Here is a 20,971-nt window from a genome sequence, read left to right on the forward strand (position 1 = left end):
TGCATTTCGTTTGTTCTCGCAGTGACACGCGAAACTTTGTATGCATATGATACTATGGTAGATTTACCTATTTACCCGTAACCATCAATCGACCAAGTACCAATCAAAAATGCACTTCAAACAAGTAAGAATTAATTTATGAAGTTTTCCCAACAAATTAAAGCAAATTTCCCGCCATAATTATCTCCCTTTACGGAACTCTTCAACTTCTGCAAGTGCAGTTGCCCGGATTAAAGTTCGGGGAAGCACATTATCGACTGAGTTGTTCACATTGTGAGTAGCTCATTTCGAAGAAGGGCGTTGACAGTAAACCTAAAGGTAGAGAGATGGCGGAGACGACAGCGGACCCAGAGGTCCGGGCTGCGCCCGTGCAGGCGACAGCCGAACTGTCGGACTTTGCTGAGTACTTGCTGAGAATTGTCCCAGCTTTGATGGAGGACAAGGATTCAGCTCCTCCTCAGCTAAAGACAACCATATTTGAGAAGAGTACATCTGAAAACATCAAAAAATTCCTTGGGGATCCACAGATTCCTGTTCTGTTGATTCAGAGATCTTCAACGAAGGGTAAATATGTGTTTTATTTCTTAAATTTTCCTTATTTTTTTTTAATGACTCATACTTTGGCCGACGACTTATTATCATAATCAATATCAGACCACATCACCTGAGGTAGATATGATTAGGTTGAAAAATAAGTGAAAATAGACTGCTCATACAGAAGATATTATGATAGCTTATCAAGATATATATTTTATTGTTGTTGGCATTCATTGATTATATGCATGAAATAAATAAGGAATGCAGTCTACGGGGCAAACGGGCAGATCCAGCTACCGGTAGTCTGGTAATTTTATTAGGAGGGGCGGTTGTGCAGAGATTGAAAGAAAAGTGTTGATAGCTAAAATGTATTCTTATTTCACTGCAAAGGATCTGAAACAATATATTCAGATGTAATCTCAGCGAGATTCGTTGAGACTGAAAAATTTTTGATGGACGTCTCTTCCGAATCTCAGACCAGTGCCACACAAAGTGATTCGGGAAAATTTGCCCCAACTTCGGCCGGTTGTTATGTTAGAAATACGCTGAATTAAGGAGGCCGACTTTAGTTTGCATTGCGCATGTTTTTGTGCATTCTAATAAAATACAGTTGATTTATACTTCTTATGATTTTTTTTCGATATCATTTATAAAATCGAACACAATAAACAAAATACAGATAAAAATATTAAGATTTTTAAAGGAAATTTTTATTTTTAACACGATTTTTACGTTGTGCGGTAGGGGAGCATTGCCATTGCGCTTTTATGACGTTATGATAAAATGAAGCTTTGTAGGAGTACGTTATAAGAAATTACATAAAAGAAAAAGTAAAAATTGTATGCTGTTGAAATTTTAAATACAGAATGATGCTATTCTCGAGGACATTTTCCTCCTTTTTGGAATGAATCCATTATACCAATCATCATTCGTGATGATCCAAATATATAGCAAAATTTGGTGCATTTTAATATTTTGAGATGGCCCCCACTAAAAACCAGACGGTAGAATTTTGTGTTTTTTACATATAAGGTAGGAAATGATATTACTAATCATATATAACAATTTGAGAAAAAAAGCTATTGTAGTATTTTTTTAAACTGCTTTGATGTGCGGAAAATGACAGTTTCCTATATATTCCTATAGTAAATGTACCTCTATTTTGAGATGGTCCCTAAAAAGAACTAGACGGTCGATTTTCATGAACCTTCGCAAATAAAGTAGAGTTGGTTTAAATAACATATGGTTTAAAAATAAAGAGTTTTGCTATTGTAGTTTTTCCGCAAAAAAACCCAAATCGGCCTCCTTAAATCATCTGCTCGCTTCAACTTTTTACTTTGAACATCCCTTTAACTCCCTATCAACATAAAATGTTAGGTTCCTACCGTTAAAAGATTTATATCCCACAAAATATGAACTTGTTTATTTTTCAATTCATTTCCACACTCATTCACATCTCCAATGCTGAAGAGTTCCAGTCAAGGTCACTATAAGATGAGGTCTGAGATTCGGAAGAGACGTCCGTCAAAAATTTTTCAGTCTCGACGAATCTCGCTGAGATTAATTCAGATGTATTGATCTCTATTTCATTTTCTGTTTCTGCTTTTACCTATCTTCATTTAATTAAATATGCCGGAGTGTAAAACAATTGCTGCTTTATTTCACGCATGCTATTTAGTTATTAAAACTTAAACACTTGTTGTAAACAGATGAGTCAGAAGAGGTTGGTGAAGGTGATGGAGAGGCCCCTGCTGTTTACACTTTCTCTGTGGATGTTCACTACACCAGTTCGAAAGTGTCCAGGTTCGTAACCTTAAGATCAACACCATAACAAAGAGCATGAAATACTAAGATTTTCTTTGAGATCTAGAATATTGAAAACTAAGAATTATTTAGTGTTAATAATTCCAAAAAAGTTTCATTGATTTTCATCTAGCGTTCATCGAAATAAGGATTGCCCTTGTTTGGTATTATCATTGTTGTTTAAATAATACTTGAATAAAATCCCCAAAACATTCAAATATTTTTACAATCTTTTTCTTTATGTACGAAACAGGAGATACTTTAACAAGAATCACTTAATTTTTTTTTCTGTATACTGTAGCATGGTGCTTATCAAGCGGGGTGCGATTGTGGAGGCAGAGAAAAGTTTTCCATCACAGATCAGGGTCATGAACTTCAGTGAGGGGTCACCATACGAAACCCTACATGCCTATGTCAGTAATGCAGTTTCTCCCTTCTTCAAATCTTACATCAAGGAAACAGGGAAAGCCGAAAGGTTAATTTTTGTCCCACTTTTTTTTTAAGGGGTGGGGGTGTTGTTTTGATACTTCTTTTTTTATCATGTCTATAGATTTGTAATTTGTCCTTTTTTTGCAGAGATGGAGACAAGATGGCACCAACAGTGGAGAAAAAGATATCGGAGCTGGAAATGGGGCTGTTGCATTTACAGCAGAACATTGACATCCCAGAAATTAACCTGCCCATCCATCCTGTGGTGTCTGCAGTCATCAAGAAATGTTCCGAGGAGGGGAGGAAACCCAAGGTGGAGGATTTTGGTGACAAAGTGGAAGATGCACAGTTTCTAAATGCTTTACAGAGTGGAGTGAACAGATGGATCAGGGAAATTCAGAAGGTACATGTACTACAGTGCTGACAAAATCCTTTTATGTATTGTTGCATACGAGAACTTATGCATCGTCTCTATTAACAGTAGAAAAGGTTAATACACTGAGTCAATGAATCTATAATTGTAAAAGTGAACTGACCATAAGATAATCTTTGTTTGGGGAAGAAAAAAGAGGGCATTCAGGCGTAGATAAATTAATTGTGTGTTTCCGGTTCCCGTACCGACCCTAAAAATATGCCCCGACCCTAAACATTTTATCGTCGATATATTAATCCGGATATCAACTATTCCGGTTTTACTTTTAGAAATTCTAATCTTAGTCACTTCCATGTTTGAGAAAACACATATTCTACACCAATTTAAAGATTTATTTTGACAGCGATTTCTTGTGGAAAATGGCATCGTGCTTGCCAAGCACATTGTTGTTCCTCTGTCCAATGACTGCTATACTCTGGGAAAATTGCCAGTTGTAAGCCGCCCTTTTGGCAGAAAAAAATGAACTCATCTTTTCCAACTTGTTTATTGTTGTTGAAGTGAAAAACAAAAATAAAATGTTTAAATAAAATAAAATGTTTTCCCTACCTACCTACCCTATTTTTTTTCAAGCTGGAATAGGAAACACACTATTAATTTATTTTGGCCTCATCCTTGTTTTGAAATGAACTTGATGAAATATAAAAATAATGGAGAACTTTAAAGCTGACATGCATCTTAAATTGTAGACTTTTGCTTTGTGCGTCCATTGAAATAAATATATTTTAATGTACCAATTTGATAAAAAAATGTTAATGATTTGATAATCGTGTTTTCAAGGTGACAAAGCTGGACAGGGACCCAGCCTCTGGTACAGCCTTACAAGAAATCAGTTTCTGGCTGAACCTGGAGAGAGCCCTGCTGAGAATCCAGGAGAAAAGAGAAAGTCCAGAAATAGTCCTGACATTGGAGATTCTGAAACATGGCAAACGTTTCCATGCCACTGTCAGTTTTGACACAGATACAGGTACAACAGTACATATAAAATGATATAAAAAGAGAGAGCAATATAATCTGTTTTAGAATCCAGAGTATTTTTCAAATGAAAATGAGATTGAAATAAGTAATATATTGTTTCATTCTTTGACTAGGCTTGAAGCAAGCAATGGCCACAGTAAATGATTATAACCAGCTGATGAAGGACTTTCCCCTGAATGATCTTCTGTCTGCAACAGAACTGGACAGAATTCGTGTAGCTCTGTCTGCCATATTCATCCACCTCCGTAAAATCCGACCCACAAAGTACCCTATTCAGAGGTGTCTGAGGCTTGTGGAGGCCATATCAAGGGATCTTAGCTCACAATTACTCAAGGTGTGAAATGTGTTTTATTTTTTGCATGACTGGTGTACATATTTTCCTTTTGAACATTTTTGAATAGAAATACATGTTTAAAGGGTACCTGCAGCCAAGCCAATGTGAAACATATGTCAAAGAGTTTAATTACCAAAATTTAATGCAAAAAACCGCATCGAAATCGATGCAAAAATAACGGAGTTACGCCGCTTCAAAGTGGCTATTTTTACCTGCTTTGGGATATCTAATCAAGAGAAAACAGAATTAGGCGATAACGAGGCTTCAGCGGAAGTGACGTCACGAGGTCAACAGGAGGGAAATTTCTTTACAAAGCTATACAAATTAAATTCGATTTTTCAGCCAAAATGATTAATATAGGTCTGATGTTTTGACGTATCTAGTTAGTTTAAGTATTGTAGATTTAGAAATTTTTATCCGTAATTATTTTATTACAGTCAGATTTATTTTTAAAGGATTTTAAAATTTGCTATTCTCGTCGCCCTTTTACCGATGAATACGATATCTTAAAACGCTTGCATGGGCAGATTTATGTTCATTATTCATTTTTTGATTACATAATATCCTTTCACACACGAGTGATCCGAGACAATGACACGGGTAAACAGGTAAACTAACGAAGCCACTGCTCCAGACACACGTGTATCTGGGGTATGTATACACATGGTACAAGAGTCTGGTGAACAAAGAGAGGGTTTCACACCTCTGGACTGGTAAATTGAATTGTGTATAATTAGCTACTCAATTGTTAAACAATAAAAAAGAAAAATAAATTAGACTGTGTGAATCAAGCATTCGTAAGCTAATACATGTATATAGCCCGTCAATCAGTGATTAAAGACTATTTAATAGTAAAACTAATGTTCGAAGTAAATGCCTTTATTGTTACTTATCTTATCACTGAAATAATGACCAAATTTACAATTCAGCAATTTAAACCTTTTTTATGTTATCAAGTAATTATTTCGGAAGTAATTACATTTACGTTGGTCTTAATTTCTTATTTAATCAAGTGCAACTTTCTTTCGAGCGCTATGGTCAGCAATTTAACTAACGCTTTAACTCCACACTACTTAAATTGTTATACTGACAGCGAATCATTATGAAATCTGAATAAACTTGAACATTTTGACAAAGAAGTAAATAAATGTAAAATGAAATTCCATTATCGTATTTTTAAAAGAATACGAGACAGACTTAATCATGCAGCCATCTTGGACTTTCGCCTTGATCCGTTTATAATCCCATGTTCGTTTGGTAAAGAATGCATACTATTTTGATTGTTATTAGTCCAATATCATTATTATTGAATAATCGGGCGAAATCATTTGTAATTTTATGCCTTATATGAGGAATAGATCCCGCGTTACCTTTTACGAAATATGTATTATCAATATTATTAATCAGTTAATAATGTCACGGAAAAATCATTCGAAAGAATGACAATATTAACAAAATATGTTTCTTAAAACAAAAGTTTGATTAATTGCCATTTTGCTACATATGCTGTGCATTTATATGCAAAATGTGTTACACATTTGACTAAATTCATGAAGTAAACAATTATCCAAATTCGGCATTTTTGTTCGATAAAAAACGGGTTTAAACTCAAACAACCGTATATTTAGTCATCCAGGGTTGATAAGGAAATAAAACAACCGAAAAAAATGTTCTTATATCGATAAAACAATGCGAGAAAACGAACAGTTTTCATACGATATTCCTGTTTCTCATACAGTCGCGTTGACCCCGTGACGTCACAGCTCATCACGCGCCAAATCGGCTTGATTCAAAACTCGTTCAGGTGTGAAATCGGGTTTTCCCCAAATATCTCGAAAACTACTTATGCGATCGCTGTAAAATTTTCAGGATGATGTTTTTACACATAGATCTTCATTATATCAAACATTGACCGACACTGCAGGTACCCTTTAATGAAATACTAGTAAAGTGTATATGTTACGAGTATGTCTCTCATTTGAGAGTACATGTACATGAATCTTTCTCATCTTTTAGCAAATTTTTCATTAAATCAATAAAGGATTTTTCTACTTTTTTTGTAGGTGCTTGGAACACGTCGTTTGATGCACATCCCCTATGATGAGTTTGAGAAGGTGATGACAGCCTGTTTTGAAGTGTTTGGGACTTGGGATGATGAGTATGAAAAGCTTCAGGGTCTGCTGAGAGACCTGGTCAAAAAGAAGAGGGAGGAACATCTACGCATGGTGTGGCGAGTTAACCCCGCCCACAAACGCCTGCAAGGACGACTGGATCAAATGAAAAAGTATGTGTAAACATAAAGATAGCTACTTCATTGCTTAATTATGTCTCAAGCATATTCCTGTCTTTTTTAACAAGAGCTGTTCAAATAAAGGGCACAGATGTGCAATGTTTTTAAAATTTGGATATTGTTACATGTATTTACATACTTGTACAGTAAATGTATGGTGCTATTGCAGATTCCGGCGTCAGCATGAGCAGTTGAGACAGGTGATTGTTCGAGTGCTGAGGCCAACCACCACTAAACCTACCCAGGCAGGAACCCCGGGACAGGAGGAGGCAGATGTCAAGGTCGTCAAACCCCTGGTAGACGAAGTGGCTGACGCGAATGCCATTGAGGTATGTATATACACACAATGGGGAAATCTAAGTCAGGAAAGAATTTATAAAAGTTAAAAGTTGCACTGTACTGATATATTTTCATTGTCTAGGAGGTAAATTTGGCGTACGAGAATGTGAAGGAAGTAGATGGATTGGATGTGTCCAAAGAAGGCTCCGATTCTTGGGAAGCAGCCATTAAAAGGTATGTAATATATACTTGTGCCTGTCCATGTTCACTTGTAGTGTGCATATCCCTAATTCTTTAAAAAAACTTGTATAATATTAGAAAGATTCGGATATTAAGCAATGAAAATATTTTGTATTAGAAAACTTGGAGAATCAATCTTTTCCTAATAGATATGATGAGAGAATTGATCGTGTGGAGACCAGAATCACAGCCAAGCTGAGGGACCAGCTGGGAACAGCTAAGAACGCCAATGAAATGTTCCGTATCTTTTCCCGCTTCAATGCCCTGTTTGTCAGACCCCATATTCGGGGAGCAATCAGAGAGTACCAAACTCAGCTCATCCAGAGAGTCAAGGACGATATCGAAGCTCTACATGAGAAATTCAAGGTAAGCCTATTGAATATGCAGAATATTTATGAAGAAAATGTGAGCACTTACTTGTACATTGCAGTTGGTAAATGTGGCATCGTTGTTTTAAAAAATGCATTAAACGGGGGAATGCAACTATCTGTTTGTAGGTTCAGTACATTCACAGCACTGCCTGCAAGATGAGTAAAGTCAGAGATTTGCCTACAGTCTCTGGGAGAATAGTTTGGTCAAGACAGGTGAGTTTAACCAATGATATTGCACATCATTCAGAGTGAAAAAACTCAGCTTTTTTAGAAAATATAGAAAATAATTTTTGTTCAATTGTGTGTTCTAGATTGAGCACCAGCTTAATGCATTGTTGAGTCATGTGGAAGTGGTCCTTGGAAAAGGCTGGGAAAACCATGTGGAAGGTCAACAACTGAAGAATGATGGGGAGAGCTTCAGGCTGAAGCTTAACACCCAGGAACTGTTTGAAGATTGGCAAAGAAGGGTAGGAAAACACTTTAAATGGCTTAGGGTTGATGGATTCTGTTGTTAAGTTGATTCACGAAATTAAATGTTCATTGGATATCTTATAACATATTGTATTGATAAGGTCATTGGTCATGAATTTAGATAACCTTCAAACAGTGATATTCACTAAATCCTCAGAAATTGATGCTTAGGAATGTTAATGAAACCATAGTATTACACTTCCGAAACACTGCTTTTATGTTGAGTGTATATGAACTTGATTGTATGATTCCAGGTCCAAGGCAGACAGTTAGTTGTAACTGGAAGAATCTTCAGTGTCCAGAGCTTCAAATCCAAAGTGATGGGGAAAGGAAATGTTCTCAAGCTGTGTGTGAATTTCCAGCCAGAAGTCATCGCCTTATCTAAAGAGGTAGGTATATGTGTTCTGTTTGGGCAGGTTTTATGTAAAACAAGTAGTTACCTGTAAGTGTATTATATTGAGATTTCACACAATTTGTTGTAGGTGAGGAATCTACGATGGCTCGGATTCCGAGTTCCCCTTGCCATTGTCAACAAAGCTCACCAGGCTAACCAGCTCTATCCATTTGCTATATCTTTGATAGAGAGCGTGAAGACCTACCAGAGAACTTTAGAAAAGGTAAGGATGAAAATCACAGTATTTACAAAGTAGCATTTTTAATGCTTTTTTAAAAAAATTAAAGATTAAAGAATTTTTATTGAATGCTGTCTTAAAATTTCAGATCGAAGCAAGGATAACCATTGTTTTGCTGGTAGCTGGACTGAGAAAGGAAGTTCAAAATCTTATTGGTGAGGTAAGAAGACACATATTCACTTTATTCTAAATTCTGAAATGAAATACATTCAATACCTAATCATGTTTATTCAGGGCTGGGTTTTTTCCCAACAAAACTTTTTATAAACTGATGCTTGATATAGGAATATACTTGGTCATGTATCCTTGTTACATGTACATGTAAGTGATAAGTTAACCCTTTATTTTTCATCAAGATAAATCATTTGTTGTGTTGTAGGGAGTTGGTCTGGTATGGGAATCCTACAAGCTAGAACCATATGTACTGAGATTGGCTGATACAGAAAACAACTTCCAAGAAAAGGTACAATTAAAAACAATGATTAGATTTTTGAAATGAATTTGTAAATATTTATGCAAAGAACTATAAATTCATTTTGATTTTATTTACATTTTGTCCCAATTGTAAGAAAAGAAAGTGTAATTTAGTAATGGAACCATTAACTAAATACGGTAATGTCTCGTGTATAATACGCACCCCCAAAGTTGACCAAAAAATGGCGAAAAAACAGCAGGTCCTATGTATAACACGCACCTAAAAAATTGCGAAATCAACCGCCGCCATTTTCCCCCAAACTATCGATGTTTCATGTTTATTTTATAATCCATGCGCAATTTCTTTAACTTTGAGATCGGAACATAGCACAGACTATGAAAATCGACGGCTGCCATTTTCCCAGATAACTATCGATGTTTAATGATAATTTGTTAACCCAAGCGTAATTACTGTAATTTCGTGATCGGAACATGGCCTAAGCGATATTAGAGTCAAAGTTCTTACAATTTTAATTAAAAAGGACGGCATGATTTACATGGGCGGTATCAAATATCATTTGACACTTTGTAAAGAGTTTCTTACAACATCGGAGAAGTAGAAGATCATCATACGTAGAGAAGAACGGCAACCTAGCTTAGTGCTTAAAAGTAATAATGTTTGCAGACATAAACCAGAAATTATTTAATTGATTAATTATCGTCAAACCCTTTGATTGTTGTTTAAATAAACATTGTGAAGAAACGTACTTATGTCGTATATCGTCATTATCAAGTCGTACAAATGATCGATGTAATTTTAGCAGTGTCTATGTAAAGCAATAACGTTTAACTGCATAACGGGACACAAAGTAATTAAGTTTAATAAAATCAGAATAATTGCTTATCTACATGCACTTGAAAACACCCTGTGAAGTCCGACACGAGAGAGGTGCATGCTTCTGACACCGGAAATTGTTAAACAAACATTGACCACGCGCCGAGTCAACAGATGGCTGCTTACGTAATGGCGAATACACAGGCGATATTTAAACTTGTTTGATGCAAGAAATAGTGTTAAGAGAGGATAGATATTTCAATACATGGGAAAAAAACAACTAAGAATAAGGTATTTCTGATGCAGTAAATTTAGTATACACTCATTCAATTTGCATAACACGCTATATCGGCAGTCATTACTCCCGTGGTATCAAGAATCACGGCTTGAAAAAATGGGGTACAATTTTTGTCCTATGTATAACACGCACCCCCCACTTTTGATCAAGTTTTGGCTGACAAAAAGTGCGTGTTATACACGCGACATTACGGTATTTGTTTAAATTTACAGCATTACAGCACCTGTTATTGGAGTGACATTTTTATACTTTTAACCTTTCAGGTAGATGATTTGGTGGCCATTGAGGAAGAGATAGAGTTAGAAGTGAAGGCCCTGGAGACCTGTGCTTACAGTAATGCTGTGTTTACGGAGATTCTGGGGAAAATCCAGAAGGCTGTGGACAACTTGAGTCTGCATTCCTACTCCAATCTACCCCAGTGGGTGGCCAAACTCGACCAGAGGGTACGTCTTAAAATCCAGTAGTGAAACCCACAAACAATTAATCTAGTTGTCATAATTTGATCCGAAGCAAGACAGGCCTCAGATGGCTTTCCTTTTAAATAACACCTCATTAATTGTCACAAATATGTTCAACTGCAAAACTTTCAGAATTTACACGTAAATGTAAAAGTTTTATTGTATACTCCACAATTTAAAACAGTTAATGCATGGTATTTGAGGTTATGCATGTACATTTTAGGTTGAGGCCGCCCTTGCAGGACGGTTAGAGGCTGGGTTAAAGGCCTGGACCCAGACCTTACTGGGTCAGGGACAGTCTGGGTCAGACAACACTATGGACACTGATGAACCCCAAAAACAAGCTCACAAACCTGGTGGGGATCCACACATCAAGGTACTGCATAAAAACTTCACAAAGTTTAAGGGTTTATGAACAGTACTTTTTCTTTTCCATTAAATTTTAGTGTTAAGGAAATTTATTAGAATCTTTCACTCAATTCCAGCCAATGGTGCATGAGTTAAGAATCACCAACCAGTTGATCTACGTGAATCCACCGGTGGAGGAGTCCCGAGTGAACATCATGCAGGAGCTGTTTGGTTGGGAAGCAGTCATCACGAGCCTGCCTCGTATCCGACACTCCAGATATCAGGTAGACGGAACTCCTATTGCATCCTGTGTTTCAGTTTATGAAATGTCGACTTTCTGTTTGTATCTACTGTACATATGCACATTTTCATATGATTGTATTTGAGTTTTCATATAACAATGGTGATTTGTAGGTTGGATTGGATGTAGAGTCGGAATCGGAGAGCACCTATAGAAATGTACTGACTAAACTTCCTAGTGGTCAGTTAATACTAGAGGATGCCTACTCTGCCATTCAGTCAGTGATGAAGGAGTTTGACAATTACGTCAAGGTAGGTAATGGTCAATACTGATTGGGCAAAACACAATGTTTTAGTATATGTATCAATTATTCAATGTGACATCTTTCTTTCAATAATTATTAATGCTTGTAGGTTTGGCTGAGATACCAGTCCCTGTGGGATTTGAACCCAGATGTCTTATACAGTCGGTTGGGACTCAGAATCAAATTGTGGATGAATACCCTTGAAGAAATAAAGTAGGTACTTTTCTGAAGTTAGAAGATTAGATACCTGTTTTTCTGCAGTCGTTTGTAAATTTTGTTTTGTTTGTTATCGTAGATCTTCAAGGAAGACATTTGATACATCAGAAACCCAGAAAGAAATTGGACCTATTATTGTACAGTTTGGCAAGGTATCCTTCAAGCTTGTTTATACTTCTACATGTTCATTGTGCTTAGGACTGTAATGTAGTTTTATGATCTGGTTATTGCACATGCAATATAAACAATAGAATTTGTATTAACAAATAGTTTCCTTTTTCAGGTACAATCTAAAGTGAGCTTGAAATATGACTCATGGCACAAGGAAGTCCTCAGCAAGTTTGGTAGTCTCCTTGGAAACGAAATGGTGGACTTCCATTCTGCTATTTCCAAGGTAAATCAATTCAAGTTTTCTTTACACCTTACTACTTTTTATTATTTACATTTATGTAAAAATAATTAACTGGATATACATGTATATGTTTACAATAACAGAACCATAAACATTTTACGTGTATGTCATAAAGAAAAAGATCTTACATTTATTTATACTGTATGTACTATAATTGTGTCTCTGTGCCATTTAGTCCCGGTCCGAGTTGGAGCAGCAGTCCATTGATACAGCCAACACATCAGAAGCTGTAGGTCTGATCACTCAAGTCCAGGCTCTGAAACGTAGGATGAAGAACTGGGAGAAGCAAGTCAATGTAAGGAATTTTATTACGATTTTTTGTTGAAAATAAGGTTTTACATACTGTTCAAGCATTAGCATTTGTTGATCTTAAAGTTATTTAGAGGCTGCCTGTAAAACTGCAAGAAGATTACTGAGACAAGCAACTCTATCACTATAAAGCAAAATTTGTAAATCTGAGTCATAGGTCAGCATGCCTGACCTTATTTGAAATGAACAAGATACAAATTCTCATTCCAAGCACTGATTACAGATGTATAAAGAAGGCCAGCGTATCCTAGAGCGACAGAGGTTCCAGTTCCCGACCAACTGGTTGTACAGCGACAACATCGAGGGTGAGTGGGGGGCATTCAACGACATCATGAAGAGGAAGGACTCTTCCATTCAAACCCAGGTGGCCAGCCTGCAGATGAAGATCGTGTCCGAGGATAAAGTGGTGGAAAGCAAGACTGGCGACCTTCTGGCTGACTGGGACAAAGACAAGCCTGTGGCTGTAAGTATATCTATAGGAGGGACTGTATTAGTTAATATAACACTTATGTTAGCTTGTAATTATTTGTAATCTTTCCTTCCATTTGGCATTTATATATACTTGTTATACTATTGATATTTCAAAGTTATTTGTTGACTTGAATTCTCAGAAAAACATTCACCATGAATGTGAATTATTGTTACATGTACAACTATACTGAATGTTGAACCTTTCTTTTCAATCATTCCAATTTACTTCCTGTAACTTATAAAGTATAACCATATAAGTGTGTATTATTTTCTTGATTGGAAACCAAACAGTTAATAGATGTAAGTAAATCTCTTGCTGAACTTGCTTTACTCAACATAACCATACCCTGTTTAGTTTGCTTCTTTTTGAGAAGTGCTGAGGAGTAATTATTGATTATTGATTTGAATTTGAATTTGAATGTCAATTCCATTTTTGATTTCAGAATATCTGCTTTCAATTTAAGTGGGATTTTCTATAACAAAGTTTTATCATCTTTTTTTGACATTCCAATTGCTATATATCTACCATGCAGTTTATGGAAGATTATTATTATTTCTCCCATTGTTTTAAGCTGGCTATGGTTAACTTAATTTTATTCTTGGTTAGGGTTGGCTTTTGACTCTCTTTTCCTGTTGCATGAACATGATCATATATACAAGTGTGGATGGTTGTCTCTTTGTTTTGCATTATTAGTAAGTTTTGAGTTGTCCTTTGACATTAAGGGTGAACTGAAACCAGACGAGGCAATGAAGGCCTTGACCATATTTGAGGGAAAATTCAGCCGACTAAAGGAAGAGAGAGAAAATGTGGCTAAAGCTAAGGAGGCTCTGGAACTTTCTGAACCAGGTAATTTTGTCAAAAAAAATAAAAGGTGTTTTGAAGATGTTGTTATATGATGTATGCAAGATTATTTTTCTTACATTGGCCCTTGATGGGTCAGGAATTAATAGTGGACCATGTTTAAACAGTAGAAGCAAATAATACTTTCAAATGATAAGTTCTATCCCAGTAATTAAAGTTAGAAACTTTAATACAATTATAAGGAGTCAAATTGTTGGTCATTGCAATTGAGTGAAAATACATATACATATAAGGGGAATGAAGGGCATTATTCTTTGTATATACTGTACTAGACATTGGTAAAGTGAATTAGAGTACAAAAACAAATACTGTACCTCACGTACTGACTATAAACATCCCATTCACCTTTCCTTGATTTATTAGGTCAGTTGAGTGCCAGTGAGGAGAGAATGCAAGTAGCCCATGAGGAACTACAGGACCTGAAGGGAGTGTGGGCAGAGCTGTCCAAAATCTGGGAGCAGATTGATGAACTCAAGGAGAAACCATGGCTGTCTGTACAGCCAAGGAAGGTGGGTACAACCTGACACATGGGTAGAATTTCTCAGCTTAACCTCAACATGTTCTTGAAAAAGACAGGTCCTATTAAGTTAAGCCTCACTATGTATTTGAGTCTTTATTTTTATGAAACTAAATTTTTTTTAAAATTGGGTGAATTGTATAATCTATTTTTTTTTGCATTGTTTTATAGAGTGTATTAAATGAATTTTATGTTGTTGTAGATAAGGCAGTCTATAGATGCCTTGCTGAACCAACTGAAGGAACTGCCATCCAGACTCCGAAGTTATGCTTCATATGACTATGTCAAAAGAACCTTGCAAGGATTTGCTAAGGTAATTTACCTTAACTTATTAGAAAAATCTTGATTAACATGTTTTCCAATTGTCTCGAAACCCACTGTTATTTTTTTTCATATGGTATTAGAGTACTATACAAAATGGACTTTTTCAGGTCAATGTGCTGGTTGTGGAGTTGAAGTCTGAGGCGCTGAAGGAGAGACACTGGAAACAGCTGACAAAGAAGCTGAACGTTCGATGGGTGCTGTCCGACCTCACCCTGGGTCACGTATGGGACGTCGACCTAATTAGACATGAGCCAATCGTCAGAGACATCATCCTCATTGCCCAGGGAGAAATGGCTCTTGAGGAATTCTTGAAACAGGTGTGTAACTGTCATTCCTGATTTCAGACCCCTTTGAAGCTGTTGTTGATATACATATGCAAGTCAGAATTTGCACATAGCAAAAATTAAAGTTATTCTTACATGCAAACAAATTCAAATTGTTAATAAAGATTGCTCCCATTCTTAGTGCTACCTACACGTTTCAAGAGTTAATTTATTATAAATTAGTACATTTTGTCTATGGTGAATAAATAAAATTTTGTGAAAAAGTGACAGTGGTTATAGCGACAATTCATTGAGGTAAAGATCGGCTTGGTGTTGATACTATCTATTTAATGATTTGATAGGTCAGTGAGGTATGGAGGAGCTATGAGCTGGAGCTGGTCAACTACCAGAACAAGTGTCGCCTGATCAGAGGCTGGGACGATCTGTTCACCAAGGTCAAGGAGCACATCAACAGCGTGACGGCCATGAAACTCTCCCCATACTACAAGGTAAGCCAAATGGTGGTCCCCTGACAGTTGAAAAGTTTATTTTTCATTTGTATTTCACATGTTCAAGCAAGTTATCCAAATTTTGAATGAAAAAAAATTGAATATTTAATTTTAAAAAATGATGTTATATATTTTATGTTGAGTATTTGATTATGATAACATGATTTTTGCATCGAAGCTGTGGATGTGCAAGTACATGTATCTGTTATGTGTTCTGCAGCAATTTGAAGAGGATGCTTTGGCTTGGGAAGATAAACTGAATCGCATCAACGCCTTGTTTGATGTCTGGATTGACGTACAGAGGAGATGGGTCTACCTGGAGGGCATATTCACCGGGAGCGCCGACATCAAGGCTCTGCTTCCTGTCGAGACTTCTCGCTTCCAGGGGTAAATTATTGTCGAAAAAATGATTCATTTATGATCTTATTTTGCAGATTCCAATTGCAGAACCTTTATTCTTAATTAGTTTTGAATTAATGAAGTCTTGTTTGAATTTAGAGTGAGCACTGAGTTCTTGGCGCTGATGAAGAAGGTGACACGGTCTCCTTTGGTGATGGACGTGGTCAACATCGCTAACGTCCAGAAGCAGCTGGAGCGCTTGTCTGACCTCCTGGGGAAAATCCAGAAAGCTCTTGGAGAGTATTTGGAGAGAGAAAGAGCCTCGTTCCCAAGGTACAGGAACATTGTGCTTTATCAAGTAGTTTTTGCAAACATGTATATGCATTGAAATAAAAATTGCATGGAGGTTGCATGAATTTAAAACTTTTTATTAATTTTATGCTATTTTAAATTTCTAGATTCTACTTTGTCGGAGATGAAGATTTACTGGAGATCATTGGAAACAGTAAAAATGTTGCCAGGCTTCAAAAACACTTCAAGAAAATGTTTGCTGGTGTTGCCACCATCACACTGAACGAGGACAACTCACAAGTGACTGGACTTTTATCCAAAGAAGGGGAAGAGGTCTTGTTGATTGCTTATATTCTTTTTCCTGGCATAAATGAAAATAAATTGATGTGAAATATCTATCATGAGTTATGAATAATAAAGCTTAATGGTGGACATCGCAAGAATACGAAATGACAGATTATATACATGTAGGTTTTCAAAAATTTCAGTGTTGTTCCAGTAATGAGTGATAGCTAACCTTCTTTCTATTTCTCATTCAGGTGGTGTTTGCTACCCCCGTGTCCATTGCTGCCAACCCTAAGATCAACGAGTGGCTGACCCTGACAGAGAAGGAGATGAGGGTCACTCTAGCCAAGCTTCTACAGGAGGCAGTCAAGGACATCGCAGTCTTCAAGTCAGGCCAGATCGATGCCAACCTATACCTACAATGGATAGACAAGTTTCAGGTAAATGGCACTATTTGAACCAACATGTATGTTCAAACAGTAAATGTTTTGTAAGAAGCCACAAGGAGTCAAAACTAATTGTAGATGCCTTTATTAATTCAAGTTCTTAGTTCCCAGATTTACTGTGTGCACAAGAACATGAATTTGCATTGGCAGAGTTTTGTAATAATTCCATAATTTTTTGCATTTTTGGGCGGATAATAAATCCTTGTAAATGAAATCTATGGTATGTAATTTTTTCCCATGCATTTAACACTGATAGTCATTTACAAGCATCTTACCATTTGATATATATTTATGTAGGCCCAGCTGGTGGTGTTGGCATCTCAGGTGTCATGGTCTGAGAGTGTGGAGAATGCCCTGACCAGTATCGCCTCGTCCAAGAACCCCTCGGACCTGACTGCTCTGAACGATGTCCTACAGGTGGTGGACAATACACTGAATGTGCTGGCCGACTCTGTCCTACTGGATCAGCCCCCAGTCAGGAGGAAGAAGATGGAGCACCTGGTATGGCAATTAATGGAAATTGATCGTTATATACATTTGAGTATATATTTACACCTTGTCATGATGATTCATGATGATTTAAATATTAGAGTTCTTTGGAACATTATCATAATGACTGCTTATGTACATGTATAAATGCATCATCATTCATTGATTACAGATTACAGAGCTGGTACATCAGAGAGATGTGACAAGAACTCTAGTGAAAAACAAAGTGAACAATCCCAAGTGTTTTGACTGGTTGTGTCAGATGAGGTTCTACTTTGACCCCAAGAATTCGGACGTGTTGCAGCAGTTGTCCATTCAGATGGCCAATGCTAAGTTCAACTACGGCTTTGAGTACTTGGGAGTACAGGACAAACTGGTCCAGACCCCCCTCACTGACCGATGTTATCTGACCATGACCCAGGCACTAGAGGCCAGACTGGGAGGATCTCCATTTGGTAAGACTGGGTAGCTCTGCCAAGGGGAATTATCATAACTACAACTACATTGTACTTTAAGTGCATATATATGTACTTATTTGTGTATAAAGGGAAAATTTTTACTCTCATTTTATTTTGTCACATTTGCCTTCATTAAAAGTAAACAAATTTAAAATAAGGCTAATTAAGTTTATAAAGCTTCAAGTTTCTTTCTTAAATCCAAGCTTGTTTGCAGAATTTTCTCTTTATGATTATACATGCTTGTTGTAGATCAAGTTTTAATGCAATTTTTTAGTAGAAATCCAATTTTTGTTTACTTCAATATGATAATAAAGAAATACAGTGTAAGACTTACTATTAAGCACTTTTGCATGCTCCCAGCAGGGATGTTCCATTGGTTCATTGTTGCCTCATGGCGTAGGCTACAATGTTGCTCAGTATGCAAGATTAACGTAAAAAAAGGCAGGAAAAGGTCTTTCTGTAACAAGTATATACAGAGGGGAGTATGGCCTGCCTACAATTTAAACAAAAAGTATACAATGTCATGAATGTTAACAACTTTGAAAAGTTTAATTAAGGATGGTAAGCTTTTATGATTGTAGGTTTGTACTTTAATCTGATTGTTTCCTTCAAGGTCCTGCTGGTACTGGTAAAACTGAGTCTGTGAAAGCTTTGGGAAATCAGCTCGGAAGATTTGTGTTGGTCTTCAACTGTGATGAAAACTTTGATTTCCAGGTATCATTTTATAAATGACATGAAGTATGTTATACAAAACTCTAATTTTACAGCTCCCTTACATGTACATCGTGTATCCGTTATCGACTAGATTTTGTATTTTTCTTCCAGGCCATGGGTCGTATCTTTGTGGGGCTGTGTCAAGTGGGAGCCTGGGGCTGCTTCGATGAATTCAACAGGTTGGAGGAGAGAATGCTGTCAGCTGTCTCCCAGCAGATCCAAACCATACAGGAAGCTCTCAAAGACATGGCCGGCAAAAAGGAAAAGAGTATGACAATTTTCTATTTGTATATATATTTGCTTTCATCTTTAGTTTTCATTTAAGTACAATAAGACTGTTTGCATTTCCAAAACAGGTTTAGTTATTTGATAATTGATGGTTATTAAAACAAAGAAAAACATTTTTTGCCTCTCAAAATCTTGCTTTTAAAGATGAAACCACACCATTTTCCCAAAAATAACTTTTGCTGAAAAATCCAGTCAAAAGATATGTATCATATAGAGATGTTCACTGTTTTGACTTTTGACTGAAGGTTCCATGTCGGTTGAACTGATTGGAAAACAGGTGAGGGTGAATCCAGACATGGCCGTATTCATCACCATGAATCCTGGATATGCTGGGCGATCCAATCTACCAGATAACCTGAAGAAGTTGTTCAGAAGTTTGGCCATGACCAAGCCTGACAGACAGCTCATTGCTGAAGTCATGCTGTACTCTCAAGGTTTCAGAATGGCTGAAAAATTGGCCAAGAAGATTGTTCCATTTTTCAAGTAAGGATTGAACTGAGATCCAACAGTTGTACATGTGCATGTATATACCTTTCATGAATTTCAAGAGAAAAAATAAATTCATGAAGTTCACTTAAAGCCAAGTTTTATTTTTAATGAACTAGAAATACATGTACATGTTACTCTGTGAACTTAATTGTAAGAAACTTACAGTGAATAATCTTTTCACATGAAATTTTGATAAAACATGATTAATTGTAATATGACTTTTCCTACTGTATATTAAATTTTGATTAAAAGAATCAGAAAAGATAAAAAGAATTTGATTTGTTCCAAGAATGTAACTCTTTCCTTCTTTTTTTCTTTTATAGACTGTGTGATGAGCAGCTGTCCCCTCAGTCTCACTATGACTTTGGATTAAGAGCTCTCAAGAGTGTGCTGGTCAGTGCCGGTAATCTGAAGAGAGACAAGATACAGAGGATTCGAGAGGGAATGCTGGAGAGAGGCGAAAACGTGGACGAGAGATCCATCGCTGAAAATCTTCCTGAGCAAGAAGTAAATTACCAAATTAAGTTGATAAGTGACGATACAAACAGGTTGTTTTACATGTCAACCTAGTTTCAATGATTCCCAAAATAATCTTTTAAAAAATGATGGGGATAAAATTTGAGGAAAAAGCCTCTTTTTTTTGTAGATTCTGATACAGAGTGTTATGGAGACTGTTGTACCAAAGCTGGTGGCTGAAGACATCCCACTGCTGTACAGTTTATTGTCTGACGTGTTCCCTGGCATTGAGTATCAACCAGCAGAGATGACTGCCCTCCGACGGGAAATCAAGAAAGTGTGTAAAGAGAGGTACCTCACCTACGGTGAACAAGAGGAGCAAGGATCTCAGTGGGTTTCCAAGGTAACACATTGTTTTAAATTTTCACACTTTCACTGTAAAAATTAAGTATTTAAAAAAAAAATCAAAAGAATTGCATGTTAATTTGGTATTTAACTGTAATTTGTAGCATGTATTATGGAAATGCATTCTTGCATTTCTAATTTTCTTATAAATAAGCTTTAAAAAAAAGCCTGTATCTTTCCAATTGTAGGTCCTGCAGCTATTCCAGATCACAAATCTCCACCATGGTCTGATGATGGTGGGCCCTAGTGGTAGTGGGAAATCCAAGGCGTGGCAGGTGTTGTTAAAAGCTCTGGAGAGATTGGAGGGAACAGAGGGCGTGGCTCATGTCATTGACCCAAAGGTAACAGATTTAATGAGAAATGATTTGACAATAAGTCATTTTCCTCAGTCATTTTCCTCTCTCTTTCTGGGGGTTTGTTAATATTTTAGGAGACTAAAAGAGTGTTTTTTATAAGAATGGTACTTAATAGCATAATAAAATTTGCAAGATGGTATTTTGTACCATACTGTGTAAAAATGTTGTATATGATAAAATTTAGCTAAAATGTGTAATGTTTCTATTTGCAGTCAATTTCAAAAGAGGCTCTGTATGGAACATTGGATCCAAATACAAGAGAATGGACTGATGGTCTGTTTACACATATACTAAGAAAGTAAGTCTGCAAAGTTCTTCTACCATCATGTTATACTAGTAATACTAGGATGTATGAATACATGCTGCTGAATTTTCATTGT

The 20,971-nt window shown here is 36.5% G+C and overlaps 1 protein-coding gene across 7 annotated transcripts in view; it reads left to right on the forward strand.

Moving 5' to 3' along the window:
- Positions 1–220: 220 nt before the first annotated feature.
- The window catches only part of LOC105345667 (cytoplasmic dynein 1 heavy chain 1), a 40,543-nt gene continuing 19,792 nt past the window's right edge, over positions 221–20,971 (forward strand). For 6 of the 7 annotated variants that reach the window (XM_011453917.4, XM_066087928.1, XM_066087927.1 and 3 more), the window contains exons 1-43: positions 221–564; positions 2,247–2,340; positions 2,642–2,815; positions 2,917–3,172; positions 3,980–4,166; positions 4,291–4,511; positions 6,575–6,795; positions 6,971–7,130; positions 7,223–7,314; positions 7,470–7,686; positions 7,818–7,904; positions 8,003–8,158; positions 8,417–8,551; positions 8,645–8,779; positions 8,883–8,954; positions 9,174–9,257; positions 10,605–10,784; positions 11,023–11,175; positions 11,285–11,431; positions 11,562–11,699; positions 11,802–11,905; positions 11,988–12,060; positions 12,192–12,302; positions 12,496–12,615; positions 12,853–13,092; positions 13,824–13,947; positions 14,326–14,471; positions 14,682–14,792; positions 14,911–15,120; positions 15,429–15,575; positions 15,796–15,962; positions 16,074–16,247; positions 16,373–16,538; positions 16,745–16,930; positions 17,234–17,437; positions 17,598–17,880; positions 18,497–18,597; positions 18,709–18,865; positions 19,131–19,368; positions 19,698–19,881; positions 20,021–20,233; positions 20,424–20,576; positions 20,804–20,889. In XM_011453917.4, the coding sequence (XP_011452219.3) occupies positions 327–564; positions 2,247–2,340; positions 2,642–2,815; positions 2,917–3,172; positions 3,980–4,166; positions 4,291–4,511; positions 6,575–6,795; positions 6,971–7,130; positions 7,223–7,314; positions 7,470–7,686; positions 7,818–7,904; positions 8,003–8,158; positions 8,417–8,551; positions 8,645–8,779; positions 8,883–8,954; positions 9,174–9,257; positions 10,605–10,784; positions 11,023–11,175; positions 11,285–11,431; positions 11,562–11,699; positions 11,802–11,905; positions 11,988–12,060; positions 12,192–12,302; positions 12,496–12,615; positions 12,853–13,092; positions 13,824–13,947; positions 14,326–14,471; positions 14,682–14,792; positions 14,911–15,120; positions 15,429–15,575; positions 15,796–15,962; positions 16,074–16,247; positions 16,373–16,538; positions 16,745–16,930; positions 17,234–17,437; positions 17,598–17,880; positions 18,497–18,597; positions 18,709–18,865; positions 19,131–19,368; positions 19,698–19,881; positions 20,021–20,233; positions 20,424–20,576; positions 20,804–20,889 (6,845 nt within the window). In that variant the 5' untranslated portion in view covers positions 221–326. The remainder of the gene's footprint in view (positions 565–2,246; positions 2,341–2,641; positions 2,816–2,916; positions 3,173–3,979; positions 4,167–4,290; positions 4,512–6,574; positions 6,796–6,970; positions 7,131–7,222; positions 7,315–7,469; positions 7,687–7,817; positions 7,905–8,002; positions 8,159–8,416; positions 8,552–8,644; positions 8,780–8,882; positions 8,955–9,173; positions 9,258–10,604; positions 10,785–11,022; positions 11,176–11,284; positions 11,432–11,561; positions 11,700–11,801; positions 11,906–11,987; positions 12,061–12,191; positions 12,303–12,495; positions 12,616–12,852; positions 13,093–13,823; positions 13,948–14,325; positions 14,472–14,681; positions 14,793–14,910; positions 15,121–15,428; positions 15,576–15,795; positions 15,963–16,073; positions 16,248–16,372; positions 16,539–16,744; positions 16,931–17,233; positions 17,438–17,597; positions 17,881–18,496; positions 18,598–18,708; positions 18,866–19,130; positions 19,369–19,697; positions 19,882–20,020; positions 20,234–20,423; positions 20,577–20,803; positions 20,890–20,971) is intronic. The other variant, XM_011453977.4, reaches the window with a different exon arrangement.

Source organism: Magallana gigas, chromosome 6 (genome assembly GCF_963853765.1).
Source record: "Magallana gigas chromosome 6, xbMagGiga1.1, whole genome shotgun sequence".
Lineage (NCBI taxonomy): Eukaryota > Metazoa > Mollusca > Bivalvia > Ostreida > Ostreidae > Magallana > Magallana gigas.